At 39.8% G+C, this 17,728-nt stretch overlaps 6 protein-coding genes across 6 annotated transcripts; 4 read left to right on the top strand and 2 right to left on the bottom strand.

Annotated features, from left to right (window-relative positions):
• Window positions 1–137: 137 nt before the first annotated feature.
• LOC133849551 (mitoguardin) lies at window positions 138–3,069 on the top strand. The gene is made up of 3 exons (XM_062285708.1): window positions 138–667; window positions 743–1,954; window positions 2,750–3,069. The coding sequence occupies exons 1-3, from the start codon at window positions 608–610 to the stop codon at window positions 3,056–3,058; spliced, it is 1,581 nt and encodes a 526-aa protein (XP_062141692.1). The 5' UTR covers window positions 138–607; the 3' UTR covers window positions 3,059–3,069.
• Window positions 3,070–3,428: 359 nt separating this feature from the next.
• LOC133849558 (uncharacterized) lies at window positions 3,429–5,058 on the top strand. The gene is made up of 3 exons (XM_062285722.1): window positions 3,429–3,565; window positions 3,639–3,920; window positions 3,984–5,058. Exons 1-3 carry the CDS (start codon window positions 3,488–3,490, stop codon window positions 4,188–4,190), a joined length of 567 nt encoding a protein of 188 aa, XP_062141706.1. The 5' UTR covers window positions 3,429–3,487; the 3' UTR covers window positions 4,191–5,058.
• On the bottom strand, window positions 4,614–8,473 carry LOC133849559 (uncharacterized). Its single transcript, XM_062285723.1, has 4 exons — window positions 8,314–8,473; window positions 5,510–5,666; window positions 5,253–5,441; window positions 4,614–5,173 (listed from the first exon to the last, which is right to left on the bottom strand). The coding sequence occupies exons 2-4, from the start codon at window positions 5,624–5,626 to the stop codon at window positions 4,997–4,999; spliced, it is 483 nt and encodes a 160-aa protein (XP_062141707.1). The 5' UTR covers window positions 5,627–5,666; window positions 8,314–8,473; the 3' UTR covers window positions 4,614–4,996.
• A 2,849-nt stretch (window positions 8,474–11,322) lies between these two features.
• On the bottom strand, window positions 11,323–13,208 carry LOC133847148 (hsc70-interacting protein 1-like). The gene is given in 4 exon segments (XM_062281961.1): window positions 11,323–12,401; window positions 12,404–12,621; window positions 12,698–12,846; window positions 12,918–13,208. Coding segments are annotated over 4 exon segments (1,302 nt in total). The 5' UTR covers window positions 13,088–13,208; the 3' UTR covers window positions 11,323–11,636.
• A 118-nt stretch (window positions 13,209–13,326) lies between these two features.
• On the top strand, window positions 13,327–15,011 carry LOC133847150 (zinc finger C4H2 domain-containing protein). The gene has a single exon (XM_062281964.1). It carries the CDS (start codon window positions 13,551–13,553, stop codon window positions 14,571–14,573), a length of 1,023 nt encoding a protein of 340 aa, XP_062137948.1. The 5' UTR covers window positions 13,327–13,550; the 3' UTR covers window positions 14,574–15,011.
• A 245-nt stretch (window positions 15,012–15,256) lies between these two features.
• Window positions 15,257–17,107, top strand: LOC133847149 (dnaJ homolog subfamily C member 22). Its single transcript, XM_062281963.1, has 2 exons — window positions 15,257–15,583; window positions 15,642–17,107. The coding sequence occupies exon 2, from the start codon at window positions 15,654–15,656 to the stop codon at window positions 16,899–16,901; it is 1,248 nt and encodes a 415-aa protein (XP_062137947.1). The 5' UTR covers window positions 15,257–15,583; window positions 15,642–15,653; the 3' UTR covers window positions 16,902–17,107.
• The last annotated feature ends 621 nt before the right edge of the window (window positions 17,108–17,728 follow it).

Below are 17,728 nucleotides of genomic sequence, written 5' to 3'. Positions count from 1 at the left end.
ACAGTTTGCTGTTAACGCAGCTCAACAGGCGGCGCGTTAACAGTGCTATTTACAGGAAGGGCGGAACAACAACGGAATAATAGCGCTCAAAATGCACCGAACTAGTTCGGTTAGCTGGTCGGCTAGTTCATTTGAACAAGCTCGCCGCCGTAATTTGGAATTTTTTTGTAGGCCAAACGAAATAGTGATGCAATTTTGTTGTTTTGAACGGGGAAAGTGAAAGTCGGTGATTTGATTGCGCTCTCTATTGACAATCATAGAAACGTGGTGGCGGTGTTTGGTGCTGCTGGTGTTTGTTGTTATCAAAACCATTCCAAGCAATTGGACTGACGATAACACAGAGAGCAGCGCTTTGCTTCGTTCAAAAGCGGTTCCAAAAGGTCAACAACAAAAAGCACGAGGGACAAGGGGGCAAAACAAAACACGCGATCTGCCGGGAGAGAGAGAGAAGTGTAAAACGACAGTCGCCAATGTGCACGCGACTTGGAAAGTTGCGCGCGTAACTGCGTCCAGCCCAGTTTAACCTCAAAGCACGCACAAAAGCGGAGACCACACATCCAGCATCTGCCAAAAACGCAATCCACAATCCTCAAAAATATTCCACAGCATGCAGCGCCTGATGCCGGCTGGATGGTGTTTACCCTTTAGGGTATCCACCACCACAAAAGTGAGTAGCCAGTAGCCAGCTAGCGCAAGCCAGCAGTGAAAACAACCAACAATAACTTTCTCTTCTCGCCGTCAGGTGGTGCTCTTCTCCCTCACTGCCGGTGTGGCGCTAATGGGCGTCTTATCCCGATTCCTACGGCGTCGCAAACCGCCGCGTCCCACACGTCGTCCCAGAAAGTATACGGGTCGTCGCACCCGAAACAGCATGCGCAGTCCCAACGATCTGGCATCGATAGCCGGCTCCAAGGCGTCGGCAAGATCGGGCAGCCCGGTGGGTTCAACGCTCGCCTATTCGGATCGCCTGTCGCTGGCATCGGGCTCGATTGGTGTCGGTGCCCAGATGAACAATCAGAACCTCACCGGGCCCGTGGGCATGACACAGCTAACCGCACAGCAATTGGGTGTGATGGGCATGGAGGCGTTGGATACGGTTATTAACTTTTGGGAGGATGCGCTGGCCGCACACTATTCGCCGGGCGGTGTGCCCGCCTCGTTGACCACAGCGGAGGACTCGGAGTTCTGTCGCGAAATACAGAATCTGCTGGAGATGTCCTATACGCTACAGGAGCAGAGCGAACTGCTCTTTCTCGATCAGCGTTCGGTGCTCTTCCGCGAGGAACATTCCATTGATGAGGCCGAGGAGGATGGATTTGTTGCTGCCGGCGATAATAATGATGACGACGATCGGCACTCGAGGAAATCGGGCAGCGTGCTGAGTCGCGCTGGCTCTGATCCCAATTTCGATTCGGCGGAAAGTTTCGCCTCGGCTCTGGATCAAGTGGCCGATCTACGTGAATTCGATGGCTTCATTGAGACGGCATACGAGGAGTATCCGCTATTCCAGACCGCGCTCAGGCATCACGACGAGTACACGGTGCCATGTCGCACCATACGCTCCGAATTGATGCACTGCAGCAGCGACACCGAGTATTTGGCCAAGTTGCATTGCGTGCGGCTCGCCTTTCAGTTTCTCTTCAAGGATGCGGCCGTGGGTCAATGGATCTGCGATGCCGGTCGACAAATACTGACCGATCTGTTGTGCCTGAGCGATAAGGACACCAAGGAGTTTCTCGTTGGCTACGAGGATATGGTAAACTTCCTGCACGATCCCAACAATTGGCCGTGCATTCAAATGGAGCTCGAACAGCGCAACGTCAAGGCAATGACATTCTACGACATTTGCCTTGACTTTATCATTCTAGACTCGTTTCGGGATCTCGATGCGCCACCAGCCAGCGTCACAGCTGTTGTTCAGAATCGTTGGCTATCCAATGGATTCAAAGAGACGGTAAGAAATTACATATATTTTTGTGGTAACAAACTTTCAATTTGCGTAGAAGCGAAGTTTTTAGGGATCAATTATTTAGAAGATTTTCTTTTATTTTTTTCAGTTAAATCACTTTTTTATATTCGATTCAAAATAACTAGGAAATTCTAATGCAAGTATAATCAGCAAATTTGATTTGAGAATATCTAAATAAAATAGTTTAAATATTCTTCAACCAGTTTGAAATATAAAAGAGGAAAAAAATATATATATATTTTGCAAAACATAAAAAAGAAAAGAAAGACATATTTTTAAATCAATATGAAAAGGATATAAAGAAATATATATTATAAAATATTAAATAAAAAATATTATTAAACCAATTTGAAATGTAATATAATAGAGAATGAAAAAATGTATTATGAAATGCTTAAAAAAAGAAAAGAAAGAAATATTATATTAAACTAGTATGAAAGGAATACAATAGAGAAAAAATATATATTATGAAATAATAAACAAAAGAAAGAAAGACAATTAAACGAGTTTGAAATAAGCGTAGACAGAGAAGAGAGCAAGACATTATGAAATAAGAAACAAAGAAGCAAAAATTCTCTTAACTAACCTGTTCTAAGCAAACAGCTCTTCACACATAAGGCTATAATCACAGGTCAATGACTTTTTGATTGTTTCACTTTCGCTAATTTAATAATAAATCTATAGCATTCGCTTCACACACACACACACACACACGAAATTGAAAGTATTTGTTTAGCATATAAATTGAATTTGTCTTAATAATCACATTTCTTTTCGTAGGCACTTACGACGGCCGTTTGGTCGGTGTTGAAAGCGAAGAAGCGAATGTTGAAGTTCCCCAATGGATTCATGGCACATTTCTATGTGATATCGGAGCAAATATCACCGTTGATGGCGTGGGGCTTCTTCGGGCCCAATGAGAATTTACGCGACATTTGCCACTATTTCCGGGAACAATTGCTGTCGTTTTTGGATGACATCTATAGCTTCCAGAAGAGTCGATTTACCACCATCGAGGAGTTCTCGGAGGATGTGCTGAAGCACATGCAGACGCGTGTCAATAATATTGGCGTCAAGTTTAGCCAGTAGAACTGAAGAACTGAAGAGGGAGGGACGACGGGGGGGTAACTAGAATTCTGATTAGTTGTAGTTATAATTGGGATTATTATTGGTTGTTCAGTTAAGGATTATGGCTCAACAATGGATATGGCCAAAGCGTTTTGTTTTATCTGCTTTGATCGCTTTACACTCCCAACAAAAAAAGAAAAACAAAAACAACGTTGACTAATTTTAATAGACACACGCATACATTAAAACTCACACACACATTATGATTAAGAGAATCAATCGCATTAAAGTCGCCCAAAAAACAATTGTAAAATAAAACTGAAAACTGTTTACTTGACTGTCGCCGCGCAAAGCAAATGAAAGCAGCTGTCAGCGGGAAACAGTTGGCGTCTCCAATTGCAACAGCCGCCAGCAAGCTGGCTGATATTATCCTCTTGGCTTGGCCAGTCAATGTTGGCAGCTCGTCGCCACAAGATGTGCTGCAGAGGCTTGGGCTTCAGCACCGGATTCGTGGCCTTCTGTGCATTTGTAAGTACTAGTAGCAAGAAATCAAACATTGTTGCTTTGCTCTTAATTCTGAAATTAATTTATTGTCCTGCAGATCTGTTGCTTTGCTGCCCTGCACATTCTCAACAAGATTGTGCATATCGATGAGAAGACAGCCCAAAGCAGCGAGTTCCAATTGCCATTCGATGCAAGAGATCGCTGCCAGCAGACCTTTATTGTGGATGGTGCGGAGGGCGGAGCACATCTCACCTGGCTGGAATTGTTTTACATGAAGTGGACCCTTGTGCTGACCATTTGCTATACGTTCACGGTCATGGTGCTGATACGTGCCCAGTACTTGAGTCATTTCGATATCAATTTCATTACCTCGAATGCGGTAAGCAACATTAAGTTTATCGCTTAACTCAACTTCCAACTTTTGTGGTTCTCATCTACATAGATGATGTTGGTGGGCGGCGTTTTGTCCGTGGTACTGTTCAGTGCCACCGTTATACTGCATGACAGGATGCCCTTTATGGAGGACTGGTGCAATCAGTTTATCGTTGGATTCATGTATTTCATTGCCATCAATATCTGTGTCGCTGTTGTCTTCTTTCTCATTCACTCCTGTCAATATTACTTTCAAATGGAGGACAACGGCATCTGAGCTTCTACACAGACAGTTACTAAAACTAGCTTTACTAAAGAGGGTATACTATAAAGTAACTAAATTTCTTTATCAATCCGAGTCGAACAATTTCATTGTAAATGAACACAACTGCATTTGTGTACTAATAAGGTGTATATTTATTTATTAACTACATATGTATATTCATTCTGATCTTATTACAAGAACTCTTTCATTTGACTACATTTATTCCAATAAGTTTAATCGAACTGAGACGCACACGAGTTGAAACTAAAATTGTTTGTATATACTAAAACTAAGAGTTTGTATTTGCTTCGTAGTAGCAAAGTAGAACTCACTTTATTATGATTCTATAAATAATATTGTTATGCAAAACTTGGCAATTGTTTATATCTGGTTACACAGATATTTTCCCCTACATTTATCTGAAATAAAACCAAATTTGTATACAAAAAAAAATAACATATAGACACGTTTATTCGAATACATGGTACAAAAAAACGACAGACGAGTGAGATAAAAAAAAAATTACAAAACATAATAATTATTTTTAATAATAATGATAATAATAGTAGTATTATGCATATGTAGCGCCACAATTATTTGAACAGTGCAACAAAGAGACTCTCTGTATATTGGCTTGTGCGTTATCTTTTTAGCCGATTCTGATTCTGATTCATGATTCTTGATTTTCTGATTCTGATTTCTAATTGAGATGAACTGATTTGTTACATTACATTACATTGATTGACTTGCTCGAAAGTGATGCGCTCTCACTCTCCCGCTCTCTCTCTCTCTCTCTGTTTCGCTTAAATGCCTGAGGCTTAAATGCCGCGATATGATCGATGTGCCAGGAATGCGCTTATGAAGTACAGCACCGCATTGACCAGGCCCAAAATGCCGGCTGCCATGTAGGAGTCATGCTCACGCCTCAACTTGATCAGCAGCAGGGCGGATGAGACAACCAACAGTATAGCAGCCACCGAATGATAGATTAGTTCCTATATTCAAAAAGAAAGAAGAAGAGGAAAAACAGCACAATTATTGGGAATTCAATCGATTCAATTGATCAGCACTTACATAGATCGTTTTGGCGATCAGACCGCCCGTGCTCAACGATGTGAGACAGGCAAGGAATAAACAAAATGTCCCTATCATAAACGTTGTGGCCATCAGGTAATGGAACAAATCCTGTGGGCGATAACTGGTAGCAAAATACCTTTCATCAAAGTTGATGGCCATTATGGTGACAATGGCGACGCCAATGATCTGCATTAGAATGAAAGTAGTTAGAAATGTTGATATATGAAATATTTATGCATGTATTTCTCACTTACCAGCTCGAAGAGCTTCAGAAGACCAGGGAACGTCTTGAGGTAGCCCGTATTTAGCACAATATAGGAGGTGTTGGTGGTGCTGGTCGTTGTGCGTGTTATGGTCACGGAGTGAGACATCTTGGCGGTGGTTGGTTAAGGTGGGTTGGTTTGGTTGGGGCTGATCGGAATAAATGAGAAATAAGAAATGAGCAAACACAATGAGTCACAAATTGAATATAATTATTAACACTAGTCTTTATTTTAATCAGAATAAAAACACTGAAGCATTGAAGCGATATAACACCAAATTAAATTTGAAAAAAAAATCCGACTTTTATCTCGAATATGCTTTTTATATTATTTTCTACTGTTAATAAAGTTTGATATATATTATATATAATATATATATATTATATATCAATGTACATATTAATAATAATATTAATAAAGTTTGATATATATTATATATCAATGTACACATAGTTTTCATTTTAATCAAAATAAAAACACTGAAGCATTGAAGCGATATAACACCAAATTAAATTTGAAACAAAAAAATCCGACTTTTATCTCGAATATGCTTCTTATATTATTTTCTGAATTATTTTCTACCAAATTAAATTTGAAAAAAAAAATCCTACTTTTATCTCGAATATGCTTCTTATATTATTTTCTACTGAATTATTTTCTACCAAATTAAATTTGAAAAAAAAAATCCGACTTTTATCTCGAATATGCTTCTTATATTATTTTCAACTGTTAATAAAGTTTGATATATATTATATATCAATGTATATTATTCATATATCTTAAATAGATTTCTAATTTTTATAAAGTGAAATTAATGATTAATAAATATAATAATCAGACCATACAATTTCATATAAGTTATTTAAAGAATAATTCTGATTATTTAATTAGTAATATTTTAACCAAAAGTATAAATAATTTTGAAAGTGTAATTCTAAGAAAAATTAATATTTGAAAGATATATGCGCATTACTTGATTTATTTTTATAAAATTTCAAACTGCAATTAAATACTGCAAGTGCAAAGATATTTGTTTTTCTATCATTTTTGTTTTTGTTTTGTTGAATGTGTTGCCCTAGCCACGCCCATTGTTGCCTCTAAAAGTGCTGTATTTTTGGCCATAGATTTTGTTATTATTTTTTTTTGTCTAAAATTAAACATTTTCAATGCCGGCCTCGATGAACGCCAAATGTTATTGAAACATCGCAGGAGAAACTAGAAATTCTATTTACTGTCTATTCTACAGATTGCTTGGCTATATACACATATGTAAGTGTGTGTGTGTGTGTGTATTGGCATGACTGTATCTGTAATTTGTATGTCTCTCATCTCATCTCTATAGCTGGTGTCGTGACGTCATGGACTTTATGGTCGCTGGCTTTTGTGTTTTCAGCAATATTTCGATGGAAACATGAAAATCTGTTGAATCTATGTGTATATAGGTCCATATTATGAATATCTACGCGTAGTCTCACATATACATACATATGCATATATATGCAGATATCGCTCTATATATATTTTCGAAATGGGGGCGCGCATTAAAGTATTTTTTTTTTTTTTTGCGCAAAGTGTTGAGCGAGTGGAAGCAATTGGCAATGTCTTATAGATCGAAATGTGTGTACTGTATAATATATACATACATATTATTTCAAAATCTGGTGATGTACTACTACTCGACTCAACTTTCCAATTTGATTAGAATTTCCCGAAATCACGATATCTATTTGCAGGAATGACAATGAAAATAGGTCTAGAGTCTAGACCAAAAGCTTATCACATTTCATGTTGTTTTCTTAGGCGCTGTCGCCAGGTCTATAAACGAACGGCATTAGTCAGTATCAGAGGCTGAGTATTTAGATCCCCCCAAGTCAAAACAATGACGCCATACCATCTATCCATCCATACCATTCATCAATCAAGCATTCCAAAGCAAACATCAATCCAGTCAGCCGTGATGACGTAACAATTTACAAACATCGTCTCGAATGTGGAGACATTGAAATTCGAGTTTTTTTGTTGTTGTTGTTTTTTTGAAAATGCCCAACCCTCGACAATAACAACAACAGCGAAACGAAGAAGAATTCAAAACAAACCGAACCACATTTTGATGCTGATTAGTGAGCGGATTTCCGTTGCGCTCTCGAGGGCTGCATAATAATTTTTGAATGTTTCTTTTTCTAGTCTTTTGAAACCACAAAGCACAACAACAAAATGTATATGTCGAGAAAAACAAAAACAATATCACAAGAGGCGCCGGTTTCTTTAATTTCTTGTTAAAAACATATCATGATATCATTCGCCAACTATGTGTAAGACAAAAAGAACGAAGAACAGCTTTTTAAACAACATTTTCGGGAGGGGGGAAATTAGATTCCTCGTAGCCACGAATTTTTGATAACAGTAATTGACACAGTGAGTCTGAGCAGTTGTGCTGCACATTTTGTGTGTAGGCAACACTGCATTACGCAGCTTGTGCGACATTCCAAGGTAGAGTGAGATCATCATCAAAGGTTTGTTTGTTTATGACCTGATTGCTTACTGATTTGACCATCATTTAATCATCTTTTTTTTTTGCTTTAGCCACACCTTAGTATTCTAAGATTGTTGCTTTATTTTCTTTTTTCTTGTTAACACACTCACACACACACACACACACCAATTTTGAAAATAAACATATATACAAATGTTTTACTGTATAAATCATACGATCGACAAAAAAAAAGGTGTATAATTTCGATTTACTTATATGTAGAACTTAAGGCATGCGATCGTCGTTGTCGTCGTGTGCTTACTTTTTGGACTCACGAAATAATCCGTTGATTTAGTTTAAAGAAGCTTGCTCTTTTGTTTTTGTATTCGGAAAACGTTCGTTGTGGAATTTCGAGAATTGTTTTATATTTTGATATTTTTGCGTCTTGGCGCGCTCACGTTTAAAACGAAACTGAAACTACGAAAATATTTTCAATTTCGTTTACGCCTTTTTGTTGCTTTTGCCAGCAATGGCCACAGGCAACGTCGGCGTCAACGCACACGCCAGCAGCGTCAAAATATACAAACACGTACAAATCAACAACAAGTTGCTGTTGTTGTTGCTGCTGCTGCTGCTGCTGCTACTGCTGGTTGGAGCAGTAAGCAACAGTAGCGTCGTCGCTGTGGAGCGACTCATTCAGCGCAACGATGACGTCATTATGTCACTAAACCAAGCAGCACAGCCACAATACAATATGAAGAACAAGCAATCGCAACCGCTATCGAAGAAAACAATGTCGAGCGAGGTTTTTTACTATTATTATTATTGTGCATAGTAGCCTTAACACACCCCCGACACGCACAGTTCGCCATTGTAAAGCTTTTAAATGTCTCATCACCCATTTACAAATTATCTCCAATAAGAAGAGAAAGCTTCTTGAGGGGGAGAGCAAAAGTGCCCTACTTGCTGCTGCTGCTTTTGTTGTTGTCCTGCATTTGCCGCTATCTCATAGACATTCTGACTCACTCGCTGTGCAAGTGAGAGAAGAGTTTGTAGAGTGGGAGAGCGCCGAATGAGTAATGCAATAGTAAAACAGGTGTAGGTATGTATGGCTATATGTGCATATGTATGTATTAACTGCGCTGTGTGCTGCTGCTCTCTTTTAGCCTCAAGGAGAACGTGAGCAAATTTCAAAAATGTATGAGACGTTTATGAATTAGCTTGTCTCCATGATGTCGTCACACACACTATGATGCATATGTGTGCAGTTATCGATACGATTCATCGTTATCAAGTACAAGCACAGAGTCATGCACATTGCCTTCAAGTTTAATTGTTAATATGCAAATTACAAGTTGGGCGTAGTAAGAAGCATTTTATAATTGCCAGCGCCACTCAAACAGACAACACAACATAACTTACTTATTGTGTCATTGTTAATTCATTCTTAAAAATAGCACACGGTGTTATTGGTGTTATTGCTCCTGGCCTACTGCCTACTTCAAGGCGTTGCAACTGTCAATATTTCAATATGCCTACACTATTGGCATATCATTATTATCAAAGTTACTTATAAAAAACATGATAATCTATATTCTTATAATGTATTTTAACTGAATGATTCAGGTTAAATTGATATATTTTCAATAGAAATAATTAAGGACCCAAAATAAGTATTTTTAGTAAACATATAAAAATGTTAGAACAAAAAAGCATAAAAGGAATACGGTAAATCGTATAATACGATTGACTTTTATTTAAAATTTTGGTGATACAAATAATAAAATTGGAAAACAGGATGTTTTTTATACCCGCTACCCATAGGGTAGAAGGGTATTATAACTTTGTGCCGGCAGGAAATGTATGTAACAGGTAGAAGGAGGTATCTCCGACCCTATAAAGTATATATATTCTTGATCAGCGTTAACAGCCGAGACGATCTAGCCATGTCCGTATGTCCGTCCGTCCGTATGAAACACTGGATCTCAGAGACTATAAGAGATAGAGCTATAATTTTTTTTCGACAGCATTTGTTATGTTTGCACGCAGATCAAGTTTGTTTCAAATTTTTGCCACGCCCACTTCCGCCCTCGCAAATCAAAAAAATCGAATAACAAGCGTAATTTTAAAGCTAGAGTTGCGAATACGAATATACAATAATAACTATAGTAGTTATGATTTGATTCATTCGGTATATTTTTAGTATTTTCGGTATATTTTGAAAATGATACCACAATATTTTGGCTTTATTAAATTTGGGTAGCGGGTATCTCACAGTCGAGTACACTCGACTGTAGCTTTCTTACTTGTTTATTGTTAAATTTGAAGAGTTTTTTTTAAATGATGTACTAATAGTTATAATGCAAATAAATAAAGCATAGCTCTTTCTTAATTTTTTTTTTTTGTATAATAATTGCAAAACTCGATATATATTTTTTTGTACAACAAAATATAAATAAAAACAAAACGCAAATATATATTTTTTGCTTACCTGATACTTATGTATGTATATTGGGGCTGTTTGCAAAAACCAAGAATTTTATCACTTTTTAATCACTGCAAATATTTTTCTTTCCACTCCCAAAAGTAAAGGTCTTTGATCTCGTCTCTGAAAAGTATCAAAATGCTGGTAATGATACCTTTTCTTGCTGTTGGAGATTCGTTCTGTTGGAGATTGTTAGATAAGGCGAGTTAAGTGACCCATTGCGCCATTAAAACGAATTTCAATTCCGATTTACATTAATTGATTTTCTTTTATATTTTGTTTTGTTTCATTTTTGTCGGGTGAACAATATAGTATTATAATGGGTTGGTGAAGATGTGATGAAGTTGAAGTTGTGGAACGTAGATTTTTGGGAATTTTACGAATTTATATTGGCCAAATTGGGAGGTGGGAAATGATGATTGTGAATGCGTGTGATGCGTTTGTTGTGTGTGTTAAATGACTGATAAATGCATTTTTGCTTATTGCTTATTAATTCAAATCCTACGTTCAGTACACAAATTATCTTCACTTCAATTACATTCGTGAGTTTTTTGCTCTTCTTGTTAATGTTTGTATGTATGTGTTATGTGTGTGTGTGTGTATTGTTTATTCCTTCTCAATATTGGGTTAGAATTAAGGCTAATCGTTTAATGTTTAAACTGTGTAATTATTGTATTTGCTTTTGCTTCTCTTTGTTTTCATTTCATTTTTCCCACGTGCTTTAGTTTTTCCTCATTTCGAGCGTTAGTTCAACTAGATATCATATCGATATATTTATATATTAATATATCAATTTAAATTTATATATGTATATGTTAATAAGGAAACATGTTTGTTGCTCTTCTCAATTTTTTTCTGTCGTATTCTTTGTGTTATGGCAAAGTTAACGCTGTTCATCAACAAACAGCAGCGCAACGCAACGCAACATTTCAAATTATTCAAATTGTTTTTTGTTTTTGTTGTTGTTACATTTAAAGTCTTTTCCCATTCCTTTAGCTATCCTTTTCTCTTTAGTGTGTTTCTTTGCTTGCTGTCTTGCTCTTTTTCATGTGTTTCTTTGTTTGTTTTTGTTTATATGTGTGCAATTGTTTTTGGTAAATGTTTCGATTGTAATTGTTATTGTTGTTGTGTTGCTGCTGTTGCCAAGCTGTGTACACTTTCTAGTCGAGTCCATCATCCACAAAGTCCGCCTGCTTTTTGGGCTTTGGTGCCTCGCTGCTGTTTGTTGATGACTTGCCCTCCGCATCGCTGCCCGAAGGATTCGAATTGTTACCAGCAGCATCGCTGGCAGCTGCTCCAGCAGCTCCTTCGCCACCGGGGAATCCGCCCGGGAAGAAGGTCTTCATCAAATTGGACACCTTAGGGTTGCCAATGTATTTGGAGAATTTGGCCGGATCGCCCAAAATGTCCTCCATGGCCGCAGCAACTTCAGGATCCTTCATTTTCGACATCAAATCGCCCATATCAAAGCCAGCCGGCATGCCACCAGCTCCAGCGCCAGGGAAGCCGCCAGCACCTGGGAATCCACCTGCGCCAGGGAAACCACCAGCTCCAGGGAAACCACCAGCACCTGGGAAACCGCCAGGGAACGAGCCACCCGCAGCACTCTGTTGCTTGGCTTGCTCCTTGCGAGCACGACTCTGAGCACGCTGGCGATTCTTGATGTCACGCTCCGCCTGCTTGCGTTCCTGCTTGATGCGATGCTGCTCAATCTTCTGGGCATTCGGTGTGACTTCGCGCAGCCACTCATCGGCCTCCTCATCGAAGTCCAGTTTGCATGCCTGACGCAAATCCTTTGCGGACTTCTCGAACTCGCCCAACAAGCGATGGGCACGTCCACGGAACTTATAGGCGGCCGCCGAATCGCAGTTAAGTTCAAGAGCCTTGTCGCAGTCGCGAATACAGGCATTTGGTTTCTTCAGCTTTTGAGGAATGCCTGTCCACGCTTGGCATAGAATAAAGCATTGCCCGGATTGAGTTCAATGGCCTTGCTGTAGAAGCTAATGGCCTCATCGAATTTCTGTTCGCCATAGGCGGCAGCTGCCTGGGAACGCAAATCGCCAGCCTGATCGATTTCCTCTTCCGTCGGCTCTTTGGACGAATCCCCCATAGGCTGGGCAGCATCTTTGTCGGCTTCAATGACGCCTGACAAACAAAAAAAAAAAAAAAACACGTGATTGTTAAAGTATATGTGGGTATGTATAAGTTATAGTATTTTTACCTTCCATATCAAGTTCAATGTCTGATTCGGGCTCCGATTCATTGGAGTCGCTTTCCTCGGAATCATCCTCATCGGCCTTAGCTGAAGAAGCATCAGCAGCCGGCTTTGCTTTGGCACCGCCAGCATCGCCACCAAATGGACATTTGCTGCTGTTATATATGTATATATACATATACATAATTAGCTTAAGACTTATACACAAACATAAGCACACACTTACCCCGCTTCGGGCATCTTGAAGTCACCATCGGGCACCTTGCCGCCGAACTTCTCCACGAAATCCTTCACAAACTGCAGTTGCGGCATATTCAACACCGTTGGATTTGTGTTCACAAACTCGATGAAACTCTTCAGCTTAAGCAAATCTTCATGTTGTATTGGGGCCGCCATCACTATTAATATTCTCGAATTTTCGCACACACAAAAAAAAACACGAACTCAAATAAGTGCAAGTTGTGCTCAGAAGTCTAATAAAATTCTTGCTTCTTTTTTCTCCGGTTTTTCGTCAGTGTGACTGCACGACTATTGTGTGAAATGACATCAAAAGCACAGGGTTGCTGTGATATAATAATCGATGAGCAGAAAAATGCGCACTACTTGTGTTGTTGAGCAGCCCTGGCTGATGAAAGCAGTGTAGCCCTGCTCGAAATACACAAAGCAAAAGTGAAAAAAGAGAGGCATACAAAAATAATCACAAAAAAAGAAAATTCAATGAAAGAAAAGTTGAATGCGGCAACAAACAGAATATAATACAATTAAACTGCAACTCGTAATAAGTGAAGTGCCTGTGAACAGTTAAACGACACCAACAAATTATCCAAGCAAAAAGAAAAAAACAAAGTCACAACACAAAATGGCCACCAGCGAGATTTCGAGCTCCAATGAGCGACACTATTATGCGAAGCTGGAGGCCATCAAGGACATAAGGGACAAAACGCTGACGCTGGAGAAGCTCAAGGTGCGCATTATTAAGGAAGTAAAACTAAGCGACGACGAGGAGAAGTGCCTCGATGAATATCGCAAGGAAATGGAACATCTGCTCGAAGAGAAAATGTCACACGTGGAGGAGCTGCGTCAAATCCATGCCGACATCAACGACATGGAGAATATCATCAAGCAAACGAAGGAGAATCAAACGCGCTCATTTGACATGGCCAATCGTGTCTACGAGGAATATCTGGCGCTTAAATATCAAATCGATCACATGCGACGCGATTACCTAGGTCTCAGTCCTTTGCGTGATCTACATGAGGAGGAGGGCAGTCCCATCTCTAAGGATCGCTTCCAAACAAATTTCCTCAAGGTGGCCGCCCAATCAGCAGCCGCCGCTGCTGCTGCAGCGGCTGCCGCAGCCGCAGCTGCCTCACAGCCTGCTTCGTTGGCGCGTCCTCATGCCCGGCATCCATTGATGCCGGAAGCGACGGTCACCGCTTTGCCACCGAATGCCGCAGCTGCGTCTGCAGCTGGTGGCGGCGGCAGCGGTGGAGGAGCTGGAGGACCAGGAGGCGGCGGTGGTGGTGGCGTTCCTGGTGGTCATGCATTTATGCCGCCAGCTCCTCCGGGTGCAGCGGGCAGCGCTGGCGCTGCAGCGGCTGCGGCTGCTGTGGCTGCGGCACGCTTGGGTAAAACAGATTTCTCGGCACCGCCGCCACCGCCACCGTCGGCAACAAATCGTCTGCAGCAATCGCCATCGATAGGCATGGGACATCATCCGTCATTTCGCTCCGATTTCAATGTGAATCTGCGTCAGCAGCCGCCACCCATGAAGTCCTGCTTGTCGTGCCATCAGCAAATCCATCGCAATGCGCCAATTTGTCCACTGTGCAAGGCCAAGTCGCGTTCCCGCAATCCCAAAAAGCCCAAAAAAGAAGAATAACTAAAATGGGAGGGGCAAATGGTCAAGAACTCAACTCACAAACTCAAAAATTACAACTTGAAAAGCCAATCGGGCATTATACTAAATTGTAGTATGCATATATATGTTCCATGTATTGAATTGGAATCATTTCACAATTAACTGTTTTTTTTTATTTGATTATATTTTTTATTTATTTATTTACACAATGAAAGTATTACAATTTTTTTCTCATAACCAATTAGCTTGTAAGGTCGCTAAAAAAAACTAAAAGAAAAAAATTAAAAAAAAAAATAATGTTCTCATATTTTCGTGTCATTATGATTATTATTAATATTATTAGTATGCTTATGTTAATATTAAATTGTAAGTGAGAATGCAAATGTAGATATTCTACATTTTAAACAATAAGCGAAATACAGTGTCAAATTGAACTTTAAAAAAAAAACTACAATTTTTTTACATGTAAGCCAGTATCAATTAGTAAGTTAATAAAATGCAATTTTTAAATAAAAAACAATACAAAAATTTAACATTTTTTAAATTTACAAAATCAATTCGATACGCAGCTATCGCAGTGCAAGTGCAATCGATGTTTAAAAAATGATCAAATCATCGCGTTAGTGTCATCGATATATCGGTAGCGCAAACCGGCCAAACGATCTGCCTTCAAACGATAAGCGAAAGAAAGTACGAAGCGCAAGCGAAGACAGACGAAGAAGCAACAGGCTCAAAACTGGGCTCATTCTTGTAACGACAACAAAAAGCGATAGACGAAAACGCAGCGCGGCGTGCAATAATAGTGGTAGTATTAGATTTATTAAAACCTCAAGCGTTAAGAACCAAAAACGTTTTTGGAACGCATCACTGCGGTTGTAACTGTTTTTGTTTTTTTGTTTTTGTAACTGAGCTTGTTGTTGTCGTGTGTGTTGCCGTTGTTGTTGGTGCAACTGCGTGCACAGAATTTGTGAAAAGAGAAAGTTTTCTTTGGCAGCAGTAAATATAAAAAGCTGAATTGGGTTAAACAACAAGTAAGTGATGGAATTTCACCACAGCATAAGATCAACTAAAATATAAGTATTTTAATAGTTTGAAATAAACATGGGAACCAAACAAACTGTGGCGCCTGGCAGCCAAAAGGTGGCCAAGCAACAAGTGAAGAACGTTTCAACTTCCCCCACTTCCGCATCGACTTCGGCGTCCACTTCCAATACCGACTCAAAGAAAAATGGACGTCGCCATCAGGAGGCAAATGCGTTGCCACCACAAAAATCGGTGATCGTCGCCTATGTGCTTTGGCTATTTGGCGGCATCTTTGGTCTGCATCATTTGTACTTGCATCGCGATCGTCACGCCTTTATCTGGTGGTGCACACTTGGTGGCTACATGGGCGTCGGCTGGCTCAGCGAGATCTTCATGATTCCGGAGTATGTCCGCGATGCCAACGAACATCCGCAGTTCGTGCAGAGTTTCGTGGCCAAGCTGCAGGCGTATCAACGTCCACCGTATTCGGCGAAACGTTTCCTTGGCCAGATCATGATTGGCTATCTGTTTGGCCAGCTGTTTGCCTCGGCCATACCACAAACCATTGTTGCGGGCATCGATTTCAGTTGGCTGCACTGGCTCATTCCGCTCTTCATCTCGCTGGGCATCTGGACGGTGGGCAACATTGGACGCGAATGCGGCGTTTTGTGGCCCTGTTTGCTGGGCGCCTTTGTCACATATCCAGCCCGTTATTTCATCTACGATGAGACATATTCGCTGCTATTGACGGCACTGGTCTCTGCGCTGGCTTTCGATGCGGTGTCCAAGCAGTGGCGTCGCACCCCGCCGCGCCGTCGCAGTCCCACGGAACGCACCCTAAAGTTTACGGGTGCTCTGTGCATTTATCTGGGCGTCTGGGGCTGTGTGATCTTCTTCAATGGCACCATACCCGACGAGGATGGCGGCGAGGTGCCCATACATGAGGCATTGCACAACTTCTTGGCCTCTGCGTGGTGGACGGATCTGAAGCAGGCGCTGCTTGACACCTACAATTATGCCCAGCATCATGGCTGGTATGAAACGTGGCGTGAAGTCTTCGAGAGCATGGATGTGGATGGAGAGCGCAATGCGTACAAAGTGCTGGGCGTTAGTGCGACAGCATCGCAGGCGGATATTACGGCCGCGTATCGCAAGCTCTCCAAGGAGAACCATCCCGATAAGGTCAAGGATGAGGCGTTGCGTCCGGCGGCTCATCAGCGTTTCATTGAGATCCAGCAGGCGTACAGTGTGCTCAGCAAAATCAAATCGAATCGACGACGCAAGAACAAGCAGTCCAACAGCGATGAGGATGCCATTGTCCTTTAATCATTAAGTCCTAATCTTAAGTCGAAACTAGACGAATGTGCTTTTATGCATATCATATTTTAAATCAAGTCCAATCTGTAGATGACGTGGCCAAATCAAATCAGAGACAGAGAGAGAGCGTGACTTGTCACAACAACAAGACAATTTGAGGCCACATTGCACTTGGTAATAAATTAACAATATTTATTTATTTATTTTTATCTTAACACTTGGCATTTGTGTTAGTCACGAATTGTGCAACTCTCGCTCCATGTGTCTTATCTCCAATGTTAAAGTCGCTGCTAGGAAAAGCTCATTATACAATCCGACTTCCATTTCGCTTTCTGTATTACGACTTGGACAACTTTGTTAATTATGCAATTTTAGTTATTTAAGTTAGCAGTTCAAATCTAAATCTAAAGTCTCAACTTTTAAGAACTTTTCCAAATACTGGTGCAATCCATTAACATTTAAATAATACTCTAATAGATGAGTATAATGTTTAATTATTTATTTTAGTCAATATCAAATAATACCTGGATTTGCATAAACAAAATTGTATTTTTTTTTTATCTTACAAATGTATTTACGTAAAACATGTTCGCAATATATTTGATCAAGATCAGATATTTTATTTTTATTAAATAAAGTTTTTCTAGTATAAACATTCGCAATCTATTGTTTTTTTTGGTTAATTGTAAGCAATTAAAAAGAATATTGAAATAAAACAAAATTGTTTCAAATATTTATATTCATTTATTTATTTTCATATTTTACATAATATAATGAACTACTTAAAGAGCTAATCAAAAAAAAAAAAATTTAATGTATATATATAATATGCATTA

This window comes from Drosophila sulfurigaster, chromosome X (genome assembly GCF_023558435.1).
Source record: "Drosophila sulfurigaster albostrigata strain 15112-1811.04 chromosome X, ASM2355843v2, whole genome shotgun sequence".
Classification (NCBI taxonomy): Eukaryota; Metazoa; Arthropoda; class Insecta; order Diptera; family Drosophilidae; genus Drosophila; species Drosophila sulfurigaster.
The sequence above is the reverse complement of the archived record's forward strand: the minus strand, read 5'-3'. Positions and strand labels throughout refer to the sequence as shown.